This window comes from Xiphophorus maculatus, chromosome 2 (assembly GCF_002775205.1).
Source record: "Xiphophorus maculatus strain JP 163 A chromosome 2, X_maculatus-5.0-male, whole genome shotgun sequence".
Taxonomy (NCBI): Eukaryota; Metazoa; Chordata; class Actinopteri; order Cyprinodontiformes; family Poeciliidae; genus Xiphophorus; species Xiphophorus maculatus.
The window spans coordinates 31,124,772-31,152,465 of NC_036444.1; the positions used below are offsets into that span (position 1 = coordinate 31,124,772).

The 27,694-nt window shown below is 40.2% G+C and overlaps 1 protein-coding gene across 1 annotated transcript in view; it reads right to left on the reverse strand.

Moving 5' to 3' along the window:
* Positions 1 to 362: 362 nt before the first annotated feature.
* Positions 363 to 27,694, reverse strand: part of lrp5 (LDL receptor related protein 5) — a 44,003-nt gene continuing 16,671 nt past the window's right edge. The window contains exons 6-29 of the mRNA XM_005810104.3: positions 25,401 to 25,597; positions 24,564 to 24,695; positions 22,069 to 22,157; positions 21,696 to 21,914; positions 21,496 to 21,584; positions 21,039 to 21,210; positions 11,211 to 11,427; positions 10,960 to 11,113; positions 9,931 to 10,066; positions 9,595 to 9,839; positions 8,730 to 8,914; positions 7,707 to 7,855; positions 7,413 to 7,590; positions 6,682 to 6,878; positions 6,368 to 6,573; positions 6,094 to 6,284; positions 5,527 to 5,736; positions 5,302 to 5,427; positions 3,932 to 4,168; positions 2,690 to 2,800; positions 2,350 to 2,592; positions 2,121 to 2,263; positions 1,943 to 2,040; positions 363 to 1,525 (exon numbers count right to left, since the gene is read on the reverse strand). Coding sequence (XP_005810161.2) covers positions 1,201 to 1,525; positions 1,943 to 2,040; positions 2,121 to 2,263; positions 2,350 to 2,592; positions 2,690 to 2,800; positions 3,932 to 4,168; positions 5,302 to 5,427; positions 5,527 to 5,736; positions 6,094 to 6,284; positions 6,368 to 6,573; positions 6,682 to 6,878; positions 7,413 to 7,590; positions 7,707 to 7,855; positions 8,730 to 8,914; positions 9,595 to 9,839; positions 9,931 to 10,066; positions 10,960 to 11,113; positions 11,211 to 11,427; positions 21,039 to 21,210; positions 21,496 to 21,584; positions 21,696 to 21,914; positions 22,069 to 22,157; positions 24,564 to 24,695; positions 25,401 to 25,597 — 4,249 coding nt within the window. The 3' untranslated portion in view covers positions 363 to 1,200. The remainder of the gene's footprint in view (positions 1,526 to 1,942; positions 2,041 to 2,120; positions 2,264 to 2,349; positions 2,593 to 2,689; positions 2,801 to 3,931; positions 4,169 to 5,301; positions 5,428 to 5,526; positions 5,737 to 6,093; positions 6,285 to 6,367; positions 6,574 to 6,681; positions 6,879 to 7,412; positions 7,591 to 7,706; positions 7,856 to 8,729; positions 8,915 to 9,594; positions 9,840 to 9,930; positions 10,067 to 10,959; positions 11,114 to 11,210; positions 11,428 to 21,038; positions 21,211 to 21,495; positions 21,585 to 21,695; positions 21,915 to 22,068; positions 22,158 to 24,563; positions 24,696 to 25,400; positions 25,598 to 27,694) is intronic.

Genomic DNA, 27,694 nt, shown 5'->3' on the forward strand with positions numbered 1-27,694 from the left:
AAAGAAGATGCAAAGAAGGAAGGAAGGAAGGAAAGTATGGAAAGATGAAAAGAAGGAAACATACAGTACAGACTAAAAGTTTAGACACACCTTTAAATTGAATGAGTTTCCTTTATTTTCATGACTACTGACATTGTAGATTCACACTGAAGGCATCAAAACTATGAATAACACATGTGGAAATATGCACTAAACAAAAAAGTGTAAAACAACTGAAAATACCCCTTATATTCTAGTTTCTTCAAAGTAGCAACCTTTTGCTGTGATTACTGCTTGATGAGCTTCAAGAGGTCGTCACCTGAAATGGTTTTCACTTCATAGGTCAACCTGCCCTGTCAGGTTAATAAGTGGGATTTCTTGCCTTATAAATAGTCATGAAAATAAAGAAAACCCATTGAATTAGAAAGGTGTGTCCAAACTTTTGGTCTGTACTGTACATGGAAAGACGGAAGGATGAACACAAGGGAGAAGAGGAGGAGAGAAAGAATAGAACAGAGGGATATGAGGAAGGAACGGGGGAGCACAAAAAGATTGAAGAATAGAAGAAAGGAATGAAAAACACAAGGGACAATGTTTGTGTTCCATCAGTAAAATATGACTCAGGTGGACTTCCTGTTAGCAGCCTAATGCTTCCTGCTGCTGCCGTGTCTGCCAACACTGACAGAGGAGCAGGACAGTGGTGAAATGCTGGGGCCAGAGGGCCAGGGGGGCAGGAAGAGCAGGGGGGCAGAGGCCCTGGCCAGTGGCTTGGCTTCAGTCTCAGTGACCTCTTCTCTTCAGCTGCTCAGTTCAGATTTCCACACTGAAGAGTTAAAGGAAGAAATGGCTAGGTCAGGGTTTGTCAGGAAAAACAGGTCCAGGGACCAGAGGAAGGAGCTGCAGGCTGAATTCTCTCCTTGCCTCTTTTCTGAGGCTTGAGGCAAAGCAGGCATCACCTCAAAACTCCAACAGCTCCTCAGCAGTTCTCCTCAGGTCATGGGCTCAACAGGAGCCTTCCTGAGGACAATTGGAATATCAGATGGAGGATGGGCGGAGCTTGAGGAAGGCACTTCACCTAGTTTGTAGTTCATATAAAGTGGCAGGTATGAGACAGCCCCCGCACCCCTCCACCTGTCAGGCTGACTGTTGGCACATTAGTTTATTTCAGAACAAAGAAGTGAGTCCACTTCATCCCTTTGATTCCCCCGGGCAGTTGGAGGGTCATGATGAGTCGGTGCAGGGGGAGGGAGGAGGGGGGCACAGGTGGAAGTAGGAACGTTCAGTGGAAGGGGACGGGGGGCAGCTTTCCTCAGCAGACATGTACTGAGAGCGTGGGGTAGGGGGTGGAGGGTAGGGGTCTGAGTCTGAGTTAAGGTCCATGTAGTATTTAGTAGGTTTGCCGTGAGCGGCGTGGCCCGGGGCCTTCCAGCGCCCCCCCGACAGCGGCATGCCCGCAGGGGGATGATGGGGGGTGTAGTCGCTGTCACAGACGTCTGTGCTGCAGGGGGTCGTAGGAGGGGCCCCTCCATGGACTGGATGGTAGGGCCTGTGGAGGAAAACATAGAAAGGTAATTCATAACAGAATGGATGGATGGATGGATGGATGGATGGATGGATGGATGGATGGATAAAAAGCTCTCTGCACAGGTGAAGACTCTCATCAAGTATTGTGAATATTTGGAGCGGTTCCAACTGACAACATTCTGATCTAAATTCAGATTTATTATTTATTTAATTCATGGAAAACTGAACTGTCATCCCAAGATGGCCTGTTGCTACTTTGTTATGGGAAAAAAACAAGATGGTGATTCCAGGATAAACAATGCAGTTTGTCCTAGCAAGACAAACATGAGTTTCCTCAAAATGTGCCCCCTTTCCTCACCATTAGTGCTATAACTAGTGTTTATAGCACTGGCAAGATATGGAACGGTGAAAACTAAACACTGAATTGTGAGTAGGTTACCTGTATGATCTGGTTGTAGATGGACTGTTGGAGGAATAGAAGATCTCTGTGTTGTAAAGAGACCGATCTGTGGCCGGAGATGGAGGAGGGTTCAGGATCTGCAATCATAAAACAGACATGTTAACTAAGTTAAGTAAGTGAGGCATGGAGTGCAGACTCACAGTGCTGCTGTGTGTACCTTTGGGTAGAAGGCTCCTTTGGTAGATGAGGAGCTGCTGGATGAAGCTCCAGTCACATGGTTCCTGTCGTAGAGAGGGGCTCCACTGCTGCTGCTGCCCATCAGGCTGACTGAGCTCAGGGTGGACTTTCCACAGGAGATCCCTGCACACACGCATCATTTATTAAGACCCAACATAACTGCTGATGGAGCACAAGTCATAGCACTGCAGCTGACAGACTGATCCCACCTTGGTAGGTGCCATGTTGGGAGCTGCTGGGGCTGATGAAGTTGAGAGGCACGTGGGGCGTCCCACTGATGTACTCATGAGGAAAGCTCCCATTAGGACCCTTGTAGCGCCGACACACCACACGCTGACAGACGAAGCACGCTCCTCCCATCACAAACATGAGCAGAATGATGGCAATGACTGGTCCAATGGGGTTGGTGGTTTCATTACTGGGAATGAAGCTTGAGGAGGGAGAAATATAATCTGCACAAGAAAAAAGAGGGAAATGTACATTGCAGGAGTGAATATGATGTGAATAAAGTGATGAGAGAAACTGCTGCTGCAATGTAGAAATATTTACCACAAGCCAGCTCATCAGAGCCATCCAGACAGTCTGAGTAATTGTCACACTGCTGTTTCTTAGTGATGCAATGGTTGTCCCCACAGCGGAACTGGTTGGGAGGGCAGACAGCTGAAAGACAGGAGGACAGGTGGGTCCAAAGGAGAACTGGATCCAGACACTCAGAACCACAAAGTCCACACTTCAAAGCTATTTCAGGTGTGGAAGGTAAATCCCTACTACAGGCAAAATGTTTGGACAAATACTTAAGACCTAAAAAGTGTACATGTCTGCATGAAGTGTGTCTGAACATGTGACATTTCACAGAAAGTTTCTCCTACAATTGTCCAGGAGGGGGCGCCCCGCCCATCCAATGAGACCGTCCGCCTCAATATAGTAATACAGTATATAGTAAGTGAAGGTGTTCACAGTTAATATTGTTGATTATCCTGTCTAAGTGCCACCAGATCCCTTCATCTGCTGTTTCTGTCTCTACATGGTTGTTCATCTACTTTCAGCTCTCAAGCTCAGTTCATAGTCGGCACATTGAACTGAGCGCAAGGGTGAGCTCACCAAGTCACACCGCTTATTGTTACCGGCGTTCTTATAAGCAGCAGAGCATGAAACCTTTTGACTGTATCAGATTGAACTTGGTAAGGAAAAACTTACATGATAGTTAGAGGGACAGAGATAGACATAGATTTATTGAAGAGATATATAAATACAATTCGTGGAAGATGAATAGAAAACATTTTTGACCTATACTGATTTGTTTCTGTATTAAATGTACCGAAAAAGTTGTAAAGTTGGTAACACCAGGCAGGCTGTTGTTGAACACAACCCTCTATCAGAGTGTTGGTGGTAGAATAGATTAGTGGTTACCATCGGTTTCACAGGTAGGTGTTGACTGATTGTCCATCACCCAAAATGAATGAAATAAGGTGGAACAATCTGTGCAACCCTGTCACACACCACACTGTTACATCATGGTGTTGTGTATTCCTTTCTCATTTTTAGGATTTAGGCAGGAAGTGGTTTAATGTCTACATTTACTTAAATTGTCATATTACATTTATAGTCTTTACATGTAGAAGTAGTACTACACCACAAGTCTAAAATAATTTTGTTTTGAGCAAAAGCTAAACTAATTTGATGAAAAACTAACAATAATAAAAACGAGGTTAGAGAAGAACGTTTTGGAACAACACAGGACAAGTACTACAGGTCAGCTGCAGGTGATGAGTGTTAAGAGTGTGAACGTACTGTCACATTCATGCTCATCAGACTTATCAGGACAGTCAGGTTCTCCATCACATCGTTTCTGAGCATCGATGCAGTTTCCTTCATCACACTGGTACTGGAAGGCAGAGCAGATGGGGCAGTGCATTTCGTCGCTGCCGTCATCACACTCTGGGAAGCCATCACAACGCCAGGCCATGGGGATACAGCCAATTTCTCCCGTGGAGCAGGTGAACTGCTCTGTGGAGCAGGTGGGGGGCTCTGAGGCGGATGAAGAGGCAGCAGGAGATGAAATTAGTAAAACCAAAAGCTTAGAGAAGACACTGAGCATGCACAAGATACATTTTGTCCAGAGTCTGTGTTTTAAGACATCTTGGATTTTTTTCCCGTTGTTACAACTGCAAACCAAACCAACACAATGTAGTGTGTAGTGTGTGATTAATGAGAATGATGCAGAGTTTTCACTACTTTTTATTAATAAGTATCTGAACAAAATGTTTTTGTGTTCAGATAGAAAATAATTTTTTGTTCAGACGATGAAACTCTTGCCCATTCTTTTTTGCTAAATAGCTTCAGCCTACACAGGCACACCGGTGTGCAGAGCTGACAGAGGAGGAGAGATGGAGAAGTTTGACAGAGAAAACAGGAAAACGTCAACAGAGGAAAGTAAGTGACAGTAACCAGCAGAAAAACACCAGCAAAAACAACAAAGCCATTGTAGCCTTTGGGCTTATTGTGAATGGAAAAAGGTTTGGCACTTTTACTCTCTTCTGATTAACTATAAGATGTTGAAAATTTGAGTAAATAATGTTAATAAGTTACGTGCTTTTTGGGCAGGAAAGAAGCTGACAAGGCTGGCAAGTAACTAATGTTTACAGTTTAAGCTTTGAATGTTACTGTTCAGTCTGCAGTAAATGTTACAAAGTAAGTTCGTACACTGCTGTAGCTCATTTTATCAATCTTTTGATAATCAAGTATGCAGAATGCTGGCGCCAGTGTTTTGCACATATAAATAAACATCATCAGGCTCTCAAAAGTATTTCAAATGTGGGTGGAGGAGGATGCATGGCCATCCGATGCAACCTTCCTCAATTGGTTGCATTGGATTATATTTAGAGGCATCAGTGTCATAATCCTTTCTTACTTTCTATTTACTTCAGTTATGCACAAAGTTGTGTTGGTCTGTCACATAAAATCACAATGAGACACAGATATATTAATGGTGGTACTGTAATAAAATGTGGAAAAATTCAATAAGCATCAACTCTTTTCCAGGGCAGTATAACAGTGAATTTCCTCAGTATGGCCAATATTTCTCTCCACATTCTAATCAACACCGGTACTTATTTTGTACAGCCATAACCACAGTACGGCTGTGGTTATGTGAGGTTTACCTCCACAGTGCAGCAGGTCTTGCAGTAAAACCAGATGCATGGGACAGGAGCAGGTTGATGTTCCATCACCCTTTGCAATGCAGATATGAGAACAGCCTCCATTGTCTCGGGAACAAGGGTGGGATGCTGGGTAGAAGAAACAACAAAGACATTTATCATAACATCGGTCTGATGAAGTGTGCAACAAGAAGTTGATGATAATGTCAAAGAGCATTAGATCTCTACCAAACTCTGATGGGTCCATCTCCCATGCTGCGTGGATAGATGTCAGGTATGATATCCGTCCCTGAATGCGTGTGCGGAACTCTCCAGTCAGTTTATCTACCCTTTCGATCATCTGCTGCTGCCGGTCAATCCAGTAGAGATGATCCCCCAGAACTGTTAGCCCCATCGGCTGAAGAATGTTGGAATCCTGCAGGACAATGCGATTGGCCCCTGAGAGAAAACAAGAAATGGACTTCAGTGATGGTTTCTTTTCTCACTCTGAACAGTTTATTTATATAGATCATTTCAGCAATAAGGAACTTCAAAGTGATGAAAACATAAAATAACAAACAGGCAAAAAACATTACCTCATAGTGTTATAATAAGTTTTGATGTTTTTTTTTACATATTTGTGAAAACTGTCACTATGTCTTAATTGTATAATATGAGACAAATGATCATATGCTGATGTGGATCATCCCCTGCTTGTTTTTACATTAAATAGGTTTTTTAGTAACAGTAACTAGTAATTATCTTGAATTCAATAAAAACATGTGAAAATAATACTCTATGCAAATGATTACTCACCTGTCAGGTCGCTGCTCTCGATGCGTTTGAGGTCAGCATCAACCCAGAACAGCTTTCCCAGCTTGTTGTCCAGAGCCAGAGCTACAGGTCTAATCAGACCAGTGGAGAACAAGGACTCTCTCTCTGTTCCATCCAGACTCGCTCCTTCAATCTTAGCAGAGTGCTCCTGTACAGTAGTGAAGTACATGTACCTGTGGAGAGGGGTAAACCTTAGACTCTTGTGACTCTCCGTCACTCTGACGTGCTGCGGTGTGGTCACTACAACAAACGTTACCCTTTTTCTGCGTTGACCACGATGGCTCTTGGCTTATCAGTATCATCCTTGACAACCACACCGACGATGCGACCGTCCATCTTCTGAACTGTGATGGTGTTGGTGGTCTCACAGGTCCAGTAAATGTGGCGACTGTAGGGGTCAAGGCTCAGGTCATGAAGCTGGTTGTCCACTTGTTGAGCAGGACTGCTAACTATGATTGAAGACTAAAGGTGACCACAGAGAGAACACAACACCAACATTTTAGTCATATAAAACTTCAGCAACTGTTTCATTGTCAGGGTTGTTAACAGCTCTTCATTTAAGTGTGTTACCATGGTGCCATCATCTCTGGCCCTTCGTATGTTCTGCCGTCCATCCAGCCAATAGACCAGGCGCTCCAGCGGATCGTAGCTCACAGCTCGGACGTTCCTCGTGACATGAATGGGAAGGATTATGTCCGGACTCTGGTCTCCTAACACCATCCTGCTAATGCTGGCCCTCTGGCTGAAGAGCAAGAAACTTGAAGGTGCTGCAGACAGAGACGGAAAGGAGGGCTTTGTCAAGAGATGAACAGCAGTTAGGGTCCATCTTTGAAAACAAGAGTTGGACTTTGCTCAGTGCGAATCGGTTAAAACAACAAATAGAGGCTGATCACATTACATGTCAATTACATTACATACATACATACTTGATAGCAACATAAAAAATGATTTAAAAAAAAATTCACATCTTTCAAAAACTTAGAAGTTTTAAAAAGTACATTTTGGCCATAAATTAAAATTGACAATCATTCTTCTTCTCTAAGTGCTGCAGTTAAACCATTTGGCTTCATTTCAAAGAATTCTTATGCAAAAACCATTTCTCTATGAACTTGTTTTAGCTCAACAATCTTCAGCTTGGAGCACCAGAAAGTCTAAGAAATATTATATACATATTATTATTATTATTATTATTATTACATACTATCATTTGCAAAAAATGTTTTGCACTATTTAAGATGAAGCCACACTGCTGTGTGGAGTTTACCGTTTATTATTTTAAATCCTTGCCTCCTTGTACTTACAACTACAGTTTTTCCCGTCAGGGTTCAGGGTGTAGTGGAAGGCGCAGCGGCACTGAGCCCCAGCAGGAGTGGCCAGGCAGAGATGGCCACAGTTCCCATTGTTCTGTGAGCATTCATTGGTTCCATCCTGACGGGAGGAGTGGAACACCAGGATGTCCAGCATCAGCTCCAGCTGACCCTGAGATGGAAACAAGTGTGATGGAAACAAGGTCAGCAACTCCGCGTAGAATTCTAGTTAATTATAACAATTAAAATTTTAGAACTCTCCAAAATGGCTTCCAACTTGTTCAGTACCTGCAGGACCACGGTGCGGTTCAGCCCGCTGCGTTTGTCAGCCCGCTCAATGCTGCGCAGGTTGAAGTCTGTCCAGTAGATGAAGTCCCTATACTGAGTGAGTCCGAAGGGGTGAGGAAGGTCATCCACGATAATCTCCCTCTGAAGGCCTGGAGGACCAATCATACATTAATGCTGTCAGCCCGGTTCTGGGAGTAAGCAGTGGATCTGGCTACCGAAGCAGATCTCAGTTTTCCAAAAATGTGGTTAATGATGTTTATGGAGGAATTTTTCTGCCATAATCTAGGTGCACGTACTTTCAGTCTGAAAGCAGGATTTCATGTCTTTTGTTCTCAATGCTTGTACTCAAAACTTCTCCTCGCGCTCAGACATAGTCTCCGCTCGGATTCTCTGCTTGCTTACGAAACATATTCTGCTTGCTTCTGGAACAAAAAATGCACCGTTGCCTGGGAGAAACCACGGCCTCAGCTTTCTGCTCCATGGTACACTCAGCCAGCAGTGTGCTACTGATATTAGGCAGGAGTTTGTTCACCCAACCAACTCAACCAGAGAATGTTTCATAAGGGAACAGAGCTCTGCAAGAGTGCGAGGAGAAAGGTTTGAATAAATATTACAAGTTTTCAGAAGAAAGACATGAAGCCCTGCTTTCAAAATGAAAATGGAAGCAAAAGTATTAAAAGTTTTGAGAACAAAAGACATGTAATCCTGCTTTCAGACTGAAAATGTGTGCTCTCGAATTATGACAGAAAAATTCCCCCATAGACGAATTCTTTTTTTCACAAAGAGCCAGGTTGGTTTTGCATAACTTTTATTCCTTTCATGAATGAAATCATCACATGAAAACCGCGTCTTGTTTTTACTTTATCTTAGTCTGATAGTCACGTTCACTGGGTAATGTAAAACATTTAAATCTGACAAACTTTTTGCCAGCTCTGTATGCTGCTTGCAGAGTTCAATTGTGTTACAGAGGAATGGGCCGAGCTCAGATGCTCCATTAATGATGACTGATGTGTGAAAACAAACCTTGCATGTTGGTGCATTCAATCATACATGTGTCCAAATCAGTCCAGTAGAGTCGATGCTCCACATAATCAATAGTCAGTCCGTTGGCACGGCCCACCTTATCCACTAACGTACTGATGGTGCTGCCATCCATGTAGGCTCTGGCTATGCGGGGACGACCACCCCACTCTGTCCAGTACATGTAGCTGTGGAGATAGCACACAGCTTTAGGACTCGGCCTCAGACAGGGCAGTACAAAACACACCAGAAAGGAAGGACAGAAAACAGACCAAGACTATCATCAGATTTTGTGGAATGTATTCCCATAATGATAAAAGTGTTTGTTAAAGTATTTTTAAAAATTGCAGCCGTCTTGTTGCAGCCACATATGTCACTATGTACAGTCAGAGCCTGTACATAGTGACCATCCAGTATTCGATGATGATTACACTTGATTTTGATGATGGCATTTGATAAAATGAAAAAAGGATAAGGGTGGAAACATGAAAATAAAATATTAAGGAAAGAATTTAGAACATTAGAAAAAGAGAAAAGTAAGAAGAAAAAGGGACACAACAAAGTATACGTAAGGAAGAAAGGCCAGAAGGACATATTTACACTACTATAAAATGTATAAATATAAATATTTTCCAAACTCTTTTTTTTCTTTTTCCATATTTCATGAGACCTTGAAAAAACTGAACTTGTGTTCCATAGTTTCTGTACTTAACTAGACTTAGCAGGAACACTTCCAGGTGACTTTCTCTGGATCATGTCAGGCAGCTCAGTAGGTTTCACTGATTTGGGCAGGTTTTTTTTTTTTTGGTACTGAAGCTCACTTGGTTCGGCAAATATGTCAAGTAGTTATTAAATATTGGATTCCTACCCATTGGCAGGATCCAGAGCTAGAGATCGTGGGTTATCCAGCAGGCGTGGGTTATCCAGGTCTTTACAGACCAAAACTTGTCTGTACTGGCCATCCAAGCGGGCCACCTCAATGCGGTTAGTGCCAGTATCCGCCCAGTAGATGTTACGACCCATCCAGTCAATGGCCATGCCTTCAGGGTAGTCAAGTCCAAACTCTAGGACGTGTTCCACGGAGCTGCCGTTCATGTATGCTCTGCTGATGGTCTGGTAGAGAGAATGGAGGGAGGATGAGACAAGTGTTTGCTTTTCTCTTCATCAAACATAACCTATATATAAGTGGAACCATGTCTGGTACCTTGGCCTGTATGTCTGTCCAGTAAATTCTCCTTTCTGAAACATCAAAATCAAGAGCCGAGGCCTCTTTGACTCCTGTCAGAGGGATGGCCACATCATTGCTGTTTGTGCCCAAAGAAATGCTCCTGATGCTGTCCCTTTGGAGAACATATATTCACAGCAGTCAAATAAAACCAAAGCTGTTGCTGAGACACTCACATGTTTTGTGGGACATTAAACTCACTTCTTCATTACTGCACATTAGAATCATCTGAATCATATTTAATATCTTCTCAAAAGTAAAAAGGGAAAACATGAAGTTTAAGTGAGTACAGAAATACAGAGGTTGTTACTTTTAGCTCAGCAGAAGCACAAGTTAGAAGAAAAAAACATTTTACAAATAAAAAAAGTCAAAACAAACAGCGAGCATGAGCCGAGTCAAAATCCTTTATTTATTGTATAGCTGGGATACCAGAATATTGCATTAACGATATTTTTTTTACCTTACACCTTACTGACGTGTTTCTTCATTTTCTTTCATCGCATGAACTAAAGTTTTAGTCACTTAACTGATAAAGTATGGGCATCAACAGAAGGGAAAGGTCTACACTAAAGGTCAAAAGCTCTTATCAAATATTACACCAAAGCAGTCATTTGTGAAATTAACAAATCCCCAAACTTTTTTGCGCTAATGCATAATTGTGAGTTTACTGCAAATGTTCCAAAAAAAATCACTTAAAATATTGGTTAAGTGATGCTAACTCCCACTTGCAGGTGATACCATTTCTCACTTCTACTACACTGCTGCCTCTGACTTACTTCATGTGAAATTGTACAGTAAATTTGAATATGCGATCGAGTCATGCCCATTTGTCAGATTAAAAGTGTCTTTTGAATATAATAATTTCAAAGCAGGTGTTAAACATCCCATTTATTAAACCCATAATTCCATATAACTAAATAGGTTTTTTTTATTGGTTTGATGTAATATTCTAATTTATTGAATGTAGTCTGGAATCAATTAGACCAATAGTTTGCCGTTTTGTCCTACCTGTTGGTAAACAGCAGGAAGGCCTCCGGTACCACGCAGGTCCGGAGGTCTGAGAGGAGCTCCAGCCCCATGGGACAAGCACAGCGGACCGCCTGCTCACACCAAAAACACAGATGGCTGCACCCACCATTATTCTCTACACAGTCGTTTGTACCTGAGCAGAGCAAAAACACAAGCGTTCATGTACGCTCAGTTTATCATTTTCTTTTGTATTCACTCTTCAAAAATCTCCCAAAATCTGCAAATCCTACCGTGGGTCTCTGTGACTTTGGTAGCCTTTAACCCCATTAAATCTGGCAGCTGATCGATGATGATCTCTCGTACGGCGGTGGCCTTGTGGATCCTCTCAATGCTGCGGCTCTGCCAGTCGGTCCAGTAGATGTATTCACCCAGCAGACTAAAGCCAAAGATATGAGGCAGCTTGTCCTCCAGCAGGGTCTGCCTGTTACTGCCATCCACATTGATCACCTGAGGTAGAGACAGAAGAAGACTGTAGCATAGTTTCTACATGCAGGTTCAGACAGAAGCCATAGACCCTACGCCAGTGGAGTCCTTAAACTGAAATACAAGTCACTATCATGTCACTGCTACTATTACAATATGCTTACTGATATGTTACAGTGTGCAAGTTGGTGAAGAATGACTTCAGTAAGTTTAAAAGGATGTTTGGATCAAATTAAAGACAGACACTTGTATTGCTGAGGAGACAGCAACACACATTATCCATTCACTGCCTATACGGGCATATCACTGCAGGGTCAAGAGGTAAGACCAGAACCCATCTCCAAGGTTACATGTAAATTCCATGCAGAATGACCCCGCACGCCTCAAACCCAAGACCCGACTGAGGACTGAGGATTCAGAAATCACAGAACGGTTCACAGCAGCTACAGACTAAGTTCACCAGCAACTTGGTGGAAATGTGCAGCTTTAACACATTTGAAATGAACCAGGCTGATACACACTTCCATGAAGGCCTGTAGTAGCAGAGAGAAAGAGAAAACTAACATCTGGAAAGCAATGGGCTGAGTCAGACCCATTAACGGTTGGTAAAACCCTTACTTCTTACATTCCAAGTCACAAGTAAAACTAATCAACAAAGAATCTCCATCATTAAGAAGTTTAAAAATTAAGAAGTGAGGAGGAGTGTCTCCTCTTCAGCATCCAATGGAGTGCTTCTTCACCAGATGGTGTTAGGAGTTCAGGAGGGTTAGTTCCCACCAAGAATGCCCATCCAGCATCATACTCTTTTGAGTGCAAATGCACCAAAAAATAAATTGTTGTTTTCTTTTCTTGATTAGACATCATATTTGATTCTATTTTTTCCTTGCTGTAGAGATCATGCTATTGCACATTTTAATTAATTTTTGAGTTCTGCTAACCGGTAAACATTGAAGGTTACACAGTATGGTTGAAAACCTTTCATTCTAAACTGACTCTATTCTGATGGTCAGGTTAAGACATAGAACCATATTCCATCTTAGAGTCTGAAGGATTAAGATAATGTGTTTTGATTGAGACAGCAGTTCATCGTTTATTCATCTCCAGTTTATTTGCATAGCACATTTCAATCATCATCAAAACCATCGAGCAAATATACATCAAATATATTGATCAATGTTCTGATTATTATGAAGCAAAGGCAACTCTAAGCAGTTTAAAGTAGACTGATTAATAACAGCTGCAACATTGATTAGTATATTTGATGATTATTCTTGATGATTTTGATTATGGTATTTGATCAAATGTAATGTTTACTATTGTTTCATAATTGGTTGCTGTACTCTATTTTTATGGTGCAAAGCACTTTGAAGTGTCTTGTTGCTTGAATTAAATGCTGACTCCCCAGTGAAGTCTAGTTCTCCAGAGTTTTTCTAATTTGTTTAATTGAATTTGTTAATTTTTATTTGTTTTCTAATTTGTTTTTTCTAATTAGTTTTTCATTATATGTCTCAGGTGTGTTGAAGCTGCAGGACACCAGCCTTGTAGGCCTGGAGCTGAAGACCCCTGCTCTGGTGAAGGCTTGTAAATCCCTCCTGACATACTGAATTTTCAAGCTTTTGTGTCTCAGTATTTTTGTGTGCTGGACAAAGTCTAACAGAAATCTGAACTGTCTGAGATGTGGATAAGGTGCTGTTTTGTAAGATTCTTGCTGCAGATCCCGTGATTTATTTGCTCTAGCTAAAAATTAACAAGTCTGCATGTCTGAAATCTCCACAAACAGCAGTAAATCTGTCATGATAAACCATTTAAAACTCACTGGTGGCATCAAAGAGTCGCCTGAGCTTCCAAGGTGTTAGCACTGGGAGGAATTTACAGCCACCCCCAGAAAGGCTGCAAATCCTCCTGGGTTCTCATGGCTGATATCTTACAAATGTATTTTTTCATTAGCTATGAACAATATTATTGAACAAAAACAATATACAAACATAATCTGTTATGTTGAATTTTTTTCTGAGCTCTGTTTTTTTTTTTTTTGCCTGCTGTTTGCCTCTAACCAGTCAGCTGATTCAGAGAAATCACTGGAGAGTTTTCAGTTAAAACCAAAACACTGCAGTCTCTCACTTCATGCTGACTGTGTGATTGCAGCCATAAATAATTCATGTCATCTTCCCAGAAACATACACTGGCAAGCAATAGCTGTGGTATGTCGGTCTGGGTGGTTTAGATTTAACCACGTCCGAATCTTTTGCACTTTCCCGTTACCTTGCACAATGCTTGGTGTGCATGCTCTCTAGGTTAACAGCCTGCCCACTCAGCACTTCTCTCTTAACGGTTTCCGTCATAACACAGAGCTCTACAGTCTTCTACGCATTTTATTGAGTAGCACTTTAAATTCAAAATAACATTTAATTAATTGAAATTTAACAGTAGTAACACAAAATGTTGTGTTTTTATGACTTATGTAGCAATATTGGACTTTAAGAGAGTGGTGGTGTAGTGGTAGATCTTTTTGAGTTAGGCAACAGCTTGAGACATTGTGTACTTTAAGCATACATATCAGTTATCCTTGATAGAAGGTGACAGAATTGTGCCACAAATACTGTAAATAATTTGCTGAGAAATTTTCTTTCATCTTTTAATGTAGCTGAAAAGTGATAAAATCATCATGTAACATTTTAGCCGCCCCAACTGCAAAACAAGCAAAATGCAAACTATGTCACTTCTTGAACAAAAATACCACACAACTCCAGAAAATCTGCTTTTCAGGAGTTGTGTGGCATTTGATTCCATTAAGAACCGAAGATATGTGTGAAAACACAGCCTGTCTCAATAGAAAGTGGTACAAGAACTGGAAATGCTCTGATCAAAAACAATTTCTCACACTTTCCCACAACCGGTCTTTCATTTTATGTAGTCATCAAGTATTGACTTTGACATTCACAACATCACATGGTTCTGCTTCTTCAAGAATAACCTCTAAACTAAGAAATGCGCCCTAATGGAGTTAATGTTGTGATAGGCAGCTGTGGACCCGGCTTTATGTTTAGTGAATGCTCATTTAAATATCCATTCACAGGCTATGAGTGAGCAAACAGAAAAAAACAACAGTCACTTTGATGGACCTCTGAACCAAAGGGGTTCTTGACCCTTCCACAAAAAATCCATTCATTTATCTATTGGACAAAATTAGACATGGCCATCTCAGTTAAAAGATGGGAGAGGGACTCTCTTTTTATTTCCTCTCCTCATTCTTTCTCTGTTCTGGCTTTTTTCAGGGAGAATTAGGTGCTGGCAGGGTAATTTTCACTCCCCCCCTTTCTGATTCAATTTTGGGAGATAGAATGCTTCGTTTCTTGATGGACACGAGGGAAAGGACAAAATGGCAGAGAAAATAGGCAAAGAGAAAAGTAACAAAGGTCTCATCAGACACGCAGAGAGATGTCAGCTCATCACAGAACACTTCACATATGGTAGCACATGGAGATTATCTGATGCACACAATAAAACAACAAGAATCCAAAGAAAAACAGATCCTACAGAGCCCAGAACCGTTAACCCCATAACACCACTTCATTTTTAGTACAAGTGTCTCTCAGATTTTTAACTCCTTACCAGAGGTATTTTCCTGTAAGCCTGCTGTATGAAGGAAATATGTAGCGAAATATAGCATACATATGAATATTTCTGTTTATGATGATCTTATTGATGCAAGAGGCAAAAAAGTTAGAAAAATTCAACAAAATTTAAAAATGTTTTAAAAATGTGTTTTATTAAATGCATCCAATATTGTTCAGTTTTTAAAATTGTAAACTCTCAGAAAATGATTTACTGTGTCAAACTTTAAAGGGTTAAACCAAGCACCAGTCAGACATTCATTAAAAGGCTTCCAACTGAGCTGTGTGTATGTGTGTGTGTGAACCAGGTTTTTACATCCTTGTGGGGACCTATTTCTCTCTACATTGTGAGGTTGTGTGTAGGCGTGTGTGGGTGTGTGCGTGTGTGTGTGCAATAAGCCTACTTTTACTCAGCCGCTCCTATTCCCGTTCTAGGTGCGCAGAGATCACAATTAATGTTTGTATTTTCTGCGACATGCTAACATAGTAAATACCTCATGGAAAAATAAGTCATTACAGTAGAGAGTGAAAAAGGCAGAGCCACTTTCACTAAGTGACACATCTGTTTATCTAGAATTTATAGACATATATACTCTTCTAATGTATGCTAATAATTTTTTGTGAGGCAAAAGTAGAATAATCATTGAAGATTTTTTCTTACATGAAATACTTGAACAGTTTAGTTTTCAGTTAATGCAAGTGGGAAGTATGGATCCTGTGGAAGGAGAGGAAATTCCACAGTACACACCACCCTCTTTAAACCTCATAGACAAACACACATCTACACACTGAATGGCCTTAACCATATGGCTCAGTGGTGTGGCTGAATAGAGCTACACATTCTCAATTTGCATAACCACAACAAAGCTGGTGCTTCACATGCATCTGGGTGAGTGTGTGAACACACAAAGAAAGCAACACATTGGGCAAACAACCTACACACACGATCTCTTTTTAAAAGAACGGTGCCTGTTCCAGAAGTTTATGACAAGGAGGTGGAGGGGGAGTTTCACTTTTAAAGAGAGGGGCCAGGGTGGGGAGGGGGGGCAATGAGAGAAGCAGACAAAGTTAGAGCATTCCAGGCTTTATTATTCACTCCCCTCACTTTCAGAGCCAAACATGTTGAATGCTGTTCAATTTTCTTCTTGCTTGTGCATTCACACAAACACATGCATGAACACATACACATCAGAGAACAAAACACAGAGTAGCAAGTTTCTGAAACTTTATCTCAGCCACACAACCAGGACACAACAGTACCCTGACCTTTGTCCTTTAAGACTTGACACAACAAAAACAAAACACATGAAAACGTTTACATTTTTGGGGTGTTTTCTTTTGTCCCTATCAGCCAGTCTAAGGCTTTCCAATTTAAATTTCCTTTAAATTTAAATCAGTTCTTGTCATGGCACGATCTGTTCTGGAAGCAAGATCAATGACATCAGATCCAAGATATACTTCCAGATTATTCTTAAAAAATACATCCACAAGGGTAGCCTATTTATTTATATTAATTAAAATACTACTTGTTTTTAGAGGACCTATTTTCATAGACAATGTTATAATTCTTTTAATGAATAATGTCTCCAATCTCATACTACAATATAGATGGAGTGTGTACACCATGTAGGCTCTAAGCAGCCTGAAATCCATAGACTCATACAATCAATGTTTCAACAGCTTTGCAAAGAACATCCAAACTCTTCACGTGAATAACAAGGTTCTAATGACTGGGACAGTGAGTACATGTGGTAACATCCACATCTTAGTTTGCAGATAAAAACTACATTAGTTAATTTTGCTAGTTTAAAAGTAAACACTAAAGTAAATGTCACTGATATTTGTCTTAGTATTACACAGAGGTGGGTAGAGTACTCAAAAACTGTAATCGAGTAACAGTTGTAATGTACTGATATTGTTTATAAGTTAGATGGGAATGAGGCAAGAGCTGTTTCTAATAGGACAGCACCGATTGCAGTTTTCTGGCAGATCACTGATTACTCATCTTTAAAAAGCCTGACCTGCGGATTTCGATGTTGATGAATACCAATTTTTTTTATCTGAAATGTCGTTAAATAAAGCACGAAAGTCATGGAGTTTTTAACAGAGGGATGATTGTTGTTAACTAAAAACATGCAGACATGACCTGGTGGGTGAGTCTGGGTGCTCTTTTCCTGATTACACCCAGTGCTTTACTCCCTCCGCTCATCCCCACCCTTGGTCACGGCCCTCAGTGTCTCTTGACACCACCAACTTTGGTGGAATTTAAAATAAAATTGTTTGTGTTCAGGGCTACGCGTTTACATCAGTTTTAGTTACACTTAAAAGGTGTACACAATACATACAGTACAAAACAACAAGGGTAAGTTGCTCAAACGTTATTGGTTTCAGCTGAGAGGCTTTGATCCATGACTTTTGTGTTCTGATCAGGATATCTAATTTTTAAATATCTGGTGTTATTGATATTTCTGGATCCAGGGTGTTTTTATTTAAACTGACACAATTTACACCCATATCATGTTTTTTAATATTTATTTATTTAAAACCCTTCACTATCAGGAGGATTCCAGTGTCCTCAAGGACAGATTGAAGTGTTTTGAAGATGACTGTTAAAGGGTTAAGATTGATCACTAAATAATAAGCCTCAGAACTGTCCTTTCACACTCATGTCAACACTATAACATGTTGGCAGCATAGTACCAAAGATCTTGCTACATTCCTACAATGAATTGTAAGATTTGTTCCAGATTTTAAAATGTTTTTTAACATAAACTAGTATTTATGAACTCCAGATACTGGCTCTGCTGTATTTTAGTACCCTGGCCATTGCGTTCTGGTGCAATTCCACTTGAAAAAAAGTTCTCACTTCCAGCACAGTCTGGATTTTCTCCCCTTGACTTGGATTCTCTCCAGTCGATTTCCTACCAGGCCAGTCAGCAAACAGAAGAAGAATTTGTGTACAATGACGTTGTTTTCTGCGTTGATTAAGAATGTAGTCTGCTTGTAGTTCTAGCAATGGCAGCGGAGGACTCAACAAAATATTGAACTAACATTAACAGCTGCCTTGTTTGGATCAGCACTTCTCTCTTTGCAGTGTAGGACAGTTCCTGTAAGCTTCTTAGCGTTGAACTGGCATGCTACATATGTCACGCCAACATCACGTTAGAAATTCGGTAAAATTTAAAACCTCAACACAGCTCACGCCTCCAGGAAGTAATTGTTTTTCAATAGGAAGTGAAAGTTTTATTAAACCACAAGTATCCTTCTTCAGCAGGACTGTAAACAAATCACACCCTGGGGTTTTAGTGCATAAACCTTAACAAAAATCAGAGAAACCCATAAACACCCACAAGAGTCAAAGAGTGAAAATATCGTCACCTTTATCAGCTATTTCATTTCAGCAAGATAAAAACAGGGTTAAAATGCGGGAAAAATGGCTTTGAAGTGGCTCCTTTCACCCTGACAGAGGATGGGAGGAAGGGTGAGACGGAGCAGCCGCCCCTTTTCAATTGGTAAGCATTCAGCCAGAAACTTGGCTATTCACTGTTTTGTTGCACTCTTCTCCCTTCCTCTCTCTGCTGCTATGCAAGTAGCAAACATTAACACAAGCAAACATTGAGAATTATGGTCACAGAGTTACAGGGACACCACAGCCAAAGTCTGGGTAAATGAGAGAAAATGCAGGGGGAAAAAAACGCTCCAACAGGAACAGGAGTAAAGCGAAAAACAAATAGACAAACGAAGTGTAAAACATGTTGTAAAAGAAGAGAAGATGTAGTGATGTTGGCAGAATGAAGGAGAACAGAGATCACTTGCTCAAAGGGATCTAGAAGCTTTGGAGCAGGAGGGGGAGGGCACTATAAAAAACTCCCCAAACCCCACCTCAATTTATTGTTCTCTATTTTCCAAACCCCTTTCCCTATAGTTAACAATCCCACTAACATCTGGCTTTTAGTGCTGTGGGAAAGTTTTCAGTTGGCATTTAGTCCTGCATCAATCAGCCCTGCTATATCTGCAGGTATTTGGCTACTGCTAACGTTGTGCCATAGCAAACAGCACATTTTCTTCACAATTATCCAACTGTTAACTCAACACACACAATAGGTGCAACAAAGAGACATAAATAGCTTACACATTTGTTACCAACATTGCTGGGATTCAAATTTCAAATAAGGCATGATATTACTTCATATTTGCACCTACTAAAAATACTTTTCAAAACACATCAACTTAAGTGGCAAAATAATCAGTTTGACACTGTCATCCCACCATGTGTCAGAATTTTATTTCTGCTTAACATCTCAGTGTGTGTTATCAAGATCAGATTGAGAAAGAGTTGAAAGTGATGAAAAACGGTTCAAACTTAAACTCAAATTGTTTAGTAAATGCTCGTACATTTTCTGCAAAAACAGAGAAATGTCTTCTCTCTCTGTGGCTCCAGGAACATTTGCTTTTTATTTATTTTGATAGTTTGTTAACAACTTATCCTTGACACATTTTCTGGCCAGCACTGTCTTCTTGTGCAGTGTCTGACAAATACTGTGATTAGAAAGAATTTTTAAATGGATATGTTTACCACTAATAAATCAGTTATAAATGGGTTTCTATGGCTGAAAACCATAAAAATGTGCGTACCGCTCCAATGGTATAAACCCTTTAATGTCAGAGAAAGTTCAGGAGTAGAAATAGTTGGCAGTGAATTCTCAGAAAAAAGAAAGTGCAAATGATTCACTGGAATGTACATTTCAGACTATGCAGTAACATTCAAAACTTTTTAAAACTGTAAACATTGGTTACTTGTCAGCTTAAATTGTTTATTCCTTTTCAAAAAGGCATATAACTTTTTAACATTTCAGTGCAAAAATTGCAAAATTGCACTGCTCATATTCTAGCTAATCAGAAGAGATGAAAAGTGCAGACATTTTTTCACTCACAGTAAACCCAAGGACTGTGCAAGCTTCGTCATATGTCCTGGTCTGTTCTTGCTGACTACTGTTGCTTTATTTGCCTCTGCTGCGTTTTTTCTGTTCACTCTCACAAACTTCTCCACCTCTGTCAGCTCTGCACACCAGCGTCCCTGTGTAGGCTACTTCTTCTACTGTGTTCAACAGTTTTTGTTCAGCCATGAATAAAGCAACTGGCACAGAAAAATTCTCCTGCCTCTCATCCCGCCTTTCTCTCGTGAACTTTCTCAGTTCCTGTGGAATATTTCTGGAGCATTTTAGTCGTTTCTACTTTTTGTCCTGGGATTCTCTGAAAGGCTCTGCATTGGTTTAGAGCTTTCTAAGAAATCAGTTAAATAAAAACATTTGTATTTATCGGACTCATGTTGAGAGAGTGATGACATTCTCTAGAGCACAGGTGTCAAACTCCAGTCCTAGAGGGCCACTCCCCTGAAACTTTTAGATGTGTTTCTGCTGCACCACACCTGAATAGAATAATTAGGTCATTAGCAAGGCTCTGGAGAACTGATCTGTACAAGGAGGAGGTAATTAAGCCATTTCATTCCAGTGTTTTGTAGCTGTGGCACATCTAAAAACTGCAGGACACCGGACCTTGAGGAGTGATGTTCGCATTTCATGGGTATGTGGCAAATTTCATAAGCACTTTTCTGGAATCTCACTGACCAGTCAGAGCACCTCAACACTACAAGGCTTTCACAGATCAGTGGTCAGTGTAAACTTCAATGCCTGGCTGAGGACATTTACCAGGGACAGCTGGATTTGATCTTGAATCTTCCCAAGTGCCAGACAATTACTTTTCTCAGCTGGTCCTGGTCGCTGTGGTACACTAATATACTCAACGCCTGCTGTGAAGGGTATTTGTAATTTTGAGTGTGCAGTAGGCTGACAGCAGTAAATCACGGCAGTTTATTTGAGTCACTCAACTGTTTTGCCATTTCCTCTCATTCCGTTGGAGTTAATGACAATCAAGTTGAAATTCAGCTTTCTTTCCTCTTGTGCTACATATATTTCTTGACCAGCTAAGCAACTGAAAGAGGCTACATGCTGATGGACTTACCTCTATCTTGTCAGTTTTAGCATCTCCCCAGTAAAGCTTCCCTGCTGTGTAGTCTATGGCTAATCCATTGGGCCAGCCAAGAGAGCTGTTGAGCAGAACCACCCGAGCTGTTCCATCCAGGTTTGCTCTCTCAATCTTAGGATGCTGACCCCAATCTGTCCAGTACATAAAACTGAAAAAAAGAGTCAATGTGAGAAGACAGACATCAGTTAAAGATATCAGCAAATATGCAAACAAGAAAGCCATGTTTTTTATTTTGTTATTTTACTGACTTATTTCTGTCATTCATCTTGTTAGTGTACTTTAAATCTGCTTCAACAGGCAATGAATGGCATTTTTGCAGGAACTTTTAGTGTTAGGATAAGGAATTACTTGGAAAGGGATCAAATCAAAGCTGTTTTACTTAAATAAAGATAGAGAGAACCAGCTGTGACAAATTCAGACAAACAACACCTACCCATTAACAGGATCCACAACAATGGCTCTGGGTTCCTCCAGGTCCTCCGAAATCAAAATTTTTCGTGATGTTCCATTTAGTCTGGTAACCTAAAACAGCATACAGCAATAATAAAAAGAAGTGCAATGACATTTTTACTGTCACATGAAGTGTCATCCCTGTCCAGTTGTAAAGAACAGAGATAAGAAATTGTTCTGTACCTCAATCCGATCAGTGCCGGTGTCAGTCCAGTAAAGGTTTCTGGCCACCCAGTCAACAGCAATGCCATCTGGGTGGTTGATGTCCATGGTAACTAGTATCATGGCATTGCTGCCATCAATGTAAGATCGTCGTATGGCCCGAACCTCATCATCTGTCCAGTAGACAAAACCTTCAACTGGGTCATAGTCTATAGCTATAGCATGTCGAATGTCATGAACCTGCATGAGAAGAGTGATAAAAACCTCAGAGCCTCATTCTTATAACAAAGTCCAACAGTTTTGTTGGTGTGTGTGTGTGTGTGTGTGCGTGTGTGTGTGTGCGTGTGTGTGTGTGGGTGTGCGTGGGTGTGTGTGTGTAAGTGAGTGTATTCACCTGTAGCACTATGTCAGTGAAATCTGGCAGATCAAGTGAGATTCTCCTCAGGTCTGTCCTTCTAGCCAGCAGCAAAACCTGCTCTGCACCTGATCAAGATACAAACGATCTTCATGTTGAGGACCATCAATGTGTAACCAGCTCATTCAGTTCAAACAGTCACCCTACATTACATTTGCTTTTTATTTATTTTGATAGTTTGTTAACAAGTTCAATCTTTATATGGGCAATAAGTCCTAATTAATAACAGTAACAATAATAATACGACATAAAATGTAGAAAGTCTTTTTTGAAATGCATTTTAGAAAGGAGACCTCTGAAGGCAAGTTTGAATTTATTGTGGATTTCAGATTCTGTCAAAACACCCTGTTACTTCAAACAGCACCTTGATCACATGCTGTTTGTAGTTGTCACTTACCCTGTAAAGCTTACAGTTTTATATTCTTCTGTTCAAATCACTGAAAATCAATAATTTGCAGCAAAACTTTATGTCTGTGTCTTCAAAACATTAAATAGCTCTAAGCCACAGTATACACAGCATTCCTGCAAATTAAAGGGTTTTTCTTGTTCTGACTGGCCTTTCATAACTAATTAAATGTAGGCCAACAAGATCCCAATCACAGTCCACACAGAGAGGTGAACGATTTGGCCTAAATGAGGAAAACCAGCCAGGAAATATCATGGGAGACGGTGAATAGCTTCTGCACTTCAGCCCTCATCTTCGCTTCACTTCCTTTTAAGACCCTTCAAGACCACTGACTAAGAGTCAAATAAACACGCACGCACACGCACACACGCTCCGTCTCTGCTGCCAGAACACTAACAAACACTTCAATTTAACCAGCCAAGCAAAACAAATTAGAGGCACATACGCAACAGACGTTCGCCCAAACTACAGGCTTACACAATAAAGCATTGTTGTTTTTATTGTCAACAGTGGCCAGGCGATTGGTTGGCATGCTTCATTCAGATTTATTGCCTAGCCTCAGAGACACACACACACACACACACACAAACTTTTACTCAGTATTTACTTTTTGCATAATAAGGCTCCATTGTTTTAACATCGTGGGAATCAATATGGCAGCTGGTCAGTTAGAGATTCCATGTGTCTTCTGAGATGTCACTGTACAGGTTTTCAGGATGATGGTCCCGGTGCCACATCGCATTCCAACACCAAAGACACCTCTAAGTTCAGCGATACCACACACTTACACACCGATTATTTCAGTCATCTCCACCTACGGCTAAAATCAATTTTATTCCTTCAAAGAAGAATAATCTTGTTCCCAGAGCTTTTCAGCTACTTCATTATAAAGTTTATATGTTAAAATAAGTTTGGGAGCCAGATGACACAAACACACACTCTTTTAGAGCTTTAGAAGTGGCAGCAACTACAAATATAGTCTGCATAGACAATCCTTCAGTCATTTTCGTTTCTAAAAATGAAAACATTATAATATGCAAGAGCAGCTGCATTGGGTGTTAGACCATGCTAACATACACTTAAAATCATAGAAAAATATTAAAATAGTGCAAAAAAGCTGGCAAAAGCAAGGTGGCATATACTGAGCAATGACGTCATCAGCATGCTTATTTCTGGATGACACCATGATATACACCGGATGCGAACTTGAAATGTTTAATTTTTTATCCTGGGAGAGCTTAACTTGCAAATAATTCTTATTCAGGGAAAATAGCTACAGAACTGCACAGAAACAACCCATCATCAGCGATGGCCTTCAGGAAGCAGCTCCTGTTCAAATGCCACTTTATCCCTGCAGGAGTTAAAGCAGGAGAACCTTCTCTGCTCCCAAACAAGCCTAACTGTGTTTCTATCCAGCAGTCCAGAGTTAGAGCAGCACTGTGCTCAGGTCTCTCCCACATGGTGGTCGGATGAGCCTCAGCCAAACACGTCACCCAGCACCGAGGCAGAATCAGTATCACTGTAAAGGACTAAAATCTCACAGATTGTTGGATAAACCATTAGTTATGCAATCAAATGAACGAGAAATGAACAGGGCCCTCCAAACGCTCTGAGAACACTCCCTCCCAACTCATCTCTGCTGAACTATCCTCATTGTTGATCATCCTCCAACCCCTTCTTCATACTCCTTCAGTCGTTATCATCCCTCACTGTGAAACTACTACAGAGTCAATAAGCCATTTAGCTCTTATCAACATCATTTTATCCATTCTTCCCCGTTCCTCATTTTCTTTTCCTGAATGTTTTAGGAAACACAGATCTAATAAGTGGAATGTTTTAGTCAAACTGCCCTTTTGAAGATTTATCTGATTACTATCATGGTATATAAATAGTTTTTGCTCTTATAATCCCGTCATGTTTTTTAAGCTTAGTGCATTCATTGCCTCTGCCATATCTGTAGCAACCACTTTTTTTAAATGCAATAAAGCCAACTCTAAAATAACAAAGTTACTACTGAAGTGAGTGGACTTGCAGTTTAGGTTTGTACTAATGGACATCAGACACATACCTGGCTTGCATGTTTTTCCATCTGCTTTAAGCTGGACTCCCGTCGGACAGGCGCAGCTGTAGAAAGGCTGGAGCGGAGAGAGCAGGCAGAGGTGACTGCAGCCTCCGTTATCGTTGCTGCATGGGGTCTGAACTGAAAGAATACAAAAGAAAACACAGAACTTAACGACTAAGAAAGATTAGGCTTGGTAATGTGAATATATAAACTAGGGTGCAATATGTTTTTTTTATAATGTGAATAGCCATTTATAGATAAATGATGAACTTCTGTTGTTTTTTGTCAAAAATCTGGAAAACTTAGATTTCATCAGAATTTCAATACATAATTTATGTCCAAAGAAAAATCTAATAATCCAGACCAATGGTCACGGCTACTCCTGAATCCCAATTAGTGCCAAAAAACTGAATATCAGAATAGTTTCTGAGGAGGAGGCTCTTGACACACTAAAAGTAAAAAGCAGGGAGGTTTCTGGTTTGGTTTTAAAAAGAGTGTTTAACTTTACTTAAAAATAACAGAGACATTCTCCGGCCTGACTTTGTACAAAATTCAAATATAAACATTAATTTTGTGTTAGAAAAACTGCTTCACTCCTCAGTCCTATACTGCAAACAACCAGACCAACCACAGCAGCTGTCTTTTCTTCCTAATCACAGCAGGAGGTTGACCCAAACACAAAATAACAGCTCATCTATCATCTCTAATCATTAGTATAAGTTAGGATCAATAGCAACATTTCTCATTTAGAAAGTAATTAATCAAGTACTTAATATGTTCAAACACTATTACTCGATTCAGTGTTATATTGATCGTTAAACATAGGTATTACATTCCACTTACTGTAAGGCTGTCGATAAGGCTCCAGAACCTGGATGTCCATTGGAGAATAAATCCCACCGAGGATCTCTCTGGTTTTGTCTCCACTGTGTTTGTTACAGGCATGGATGGAGCGAGTCTGCCAGTCAGTCCAGTATAACGTCTCCTTAGACAATGTTAGTGCAAAAGGATGGGTCAGGGTGCCCTCCACCACTGCTTCTCTGTAAGATGAAAAAAAATAAATAACACTTGACGACAACAGAAATTTTTGTGGTGGAATCTACCTAAACTACTTAGAAATATGGAAACATTTCCTTAATTTGGAGAATAAAAATCTCTACAGATGTTAGGATTCTGAGTCGTTTTGTGGATTGTTTATGTTGTTTTCCTTAGTTTTTTCTATTAGTTCTGCCTTGTTTCTATTTTTCCTTCAGCATCTTAGTGACTCTAGCTATGTTTATTTTTTGTGTCTAGTCCTTTTCTTAGTTAATCAAATTTTTATTATGTTTCTTATGTCTAGTTATTTTGTTAGATTCATTTCCTAGTCCCCAGTGTATTCTCCATCAACCCCATGTGTCACCTCTTCCTCTCTCTCTCTCCTCAGCCTGCCTTCTCCTCTCTCCCCTCACACCTGCAACCCGTTAGTTCATTAGCCCAGGTCTTTTGTCCAGCATTCAACCTCCCAGTACGTAAGCACCTCATTCTCAGTCACTCCTTGCTACTGTTCTTCTTGTCTACACCTGTTATTTTTCCCATCTGTTCCCTGCCCTCTCTTCCATACCCCCTTCCCCCAGATCTTATAAGGCTTGGTTTTTTTCCTTATAAGCTTTTGTTCTTAGTTTTATTTATTTTTTTTTTCAACACTATCTGACGTCTCAAGTCTGCTGTATTTGATATTTATGAAACCTTTACTTTATAGAAACAAAACAATAGGGATTGTTTGTATTTCTAAAATGTTATCTTGTCTCCTTGATGTGAGCCAATATCAGTGATTGCTTCATTTATAAGCGTAATTCATCATCACAACCCTTGTAATAACAGACTTTTTCACACTTCTTGATGGTGGGTGATGATCCTGGCTAATAGTTAGCTAATACAAGCAGAAAGGTCCTCTGTTTAACCACAGTCTCATAAATAATGATGGTGTTGAATATCTGGCATATATATTAGATATAAATAATGCTTGGATGGATAAAGATCAAATATTATATCATGGTACATAAAACACTAGAACTGAAAGTAGGTATATTTCACTTTTAGAATAACTGTGTAGTGAAAATAATAATGCAATAACATTACAAGTGGATTTATGTTTCCCTCTCAGTAGAACTAAAAGTGCATCATTAATAAGAAAGTACACAGTAATTGAAAAAAGTAACAAGTAGCTAAACAGGCAAGTAAAAGCTATGCAAAATCAACTATGTAACATCACTGTGAAATATGTTTTGTTGCTACGCAGAAAATGCTGATGCGGCCATAAAGGCTGGAAAGCCCAGATTTGAGCAACACGTTTTCTGTAACCAGAACTTGCTATTGCTCACTAATAGTATAAACAGTGGTTGTGGAACTACTGCTGTGCCTCTAAAGGAACAGAGGCTAACTTGGTCAGACAGCTCCAATATATTGGTTTGGACTCAAAACACCTCCACCACATTCCAACATAATTTACAGGCAGAAATCAGTTCCACAGAACAGATGCTTTATGCCTGACTCTGCAGTATAAACACATTAAAGACTTCAAAAAAGGAATCAAAGCTTTAAGTGCAGGAGATTTTTTGCCTTTATGAATGCCTTTTTACTGACAGCAGATATCACATAAAAGGCGAAAACAGACATGGTGAATGATGTATGCCAAGCAGATAGCAAAGGTTCCAGGCTAGATATGGAAATCTTACCTGATCGCAACAGATCAAAGCAAGCCTACATTTTCACTGTTTTCATTTTCTTATTTGAAAACTGTTGACCTCAGCAAAATTATGTGCTTTGATATGCTGTGGCATCATTGATCTTATTAATTTGGTGAAGAGAGATAGAGAAATATGTCAAGATTTAGAAAAACAGATGTGAACGATGCACTGGAGAAAGGAAACTAAATCCAGAGATGAGTGTGTGGAGCTGTGTTGGTTTTAACTGAGGCCTTCATTCCACAGCTCTGTTTGTCTTGGACTTTTCTTTATTTTTCTTTAAATCTGTCAGTATAGCTATTCTGTTTCTTATTCCATTACCATTATTATTTATTTATTTTTTTAAAAAAGCAGCTCACAGAGGAATATTAAATATGGGTTTTCTAGAATTTAAGGTTTTAAACCATAAAAACT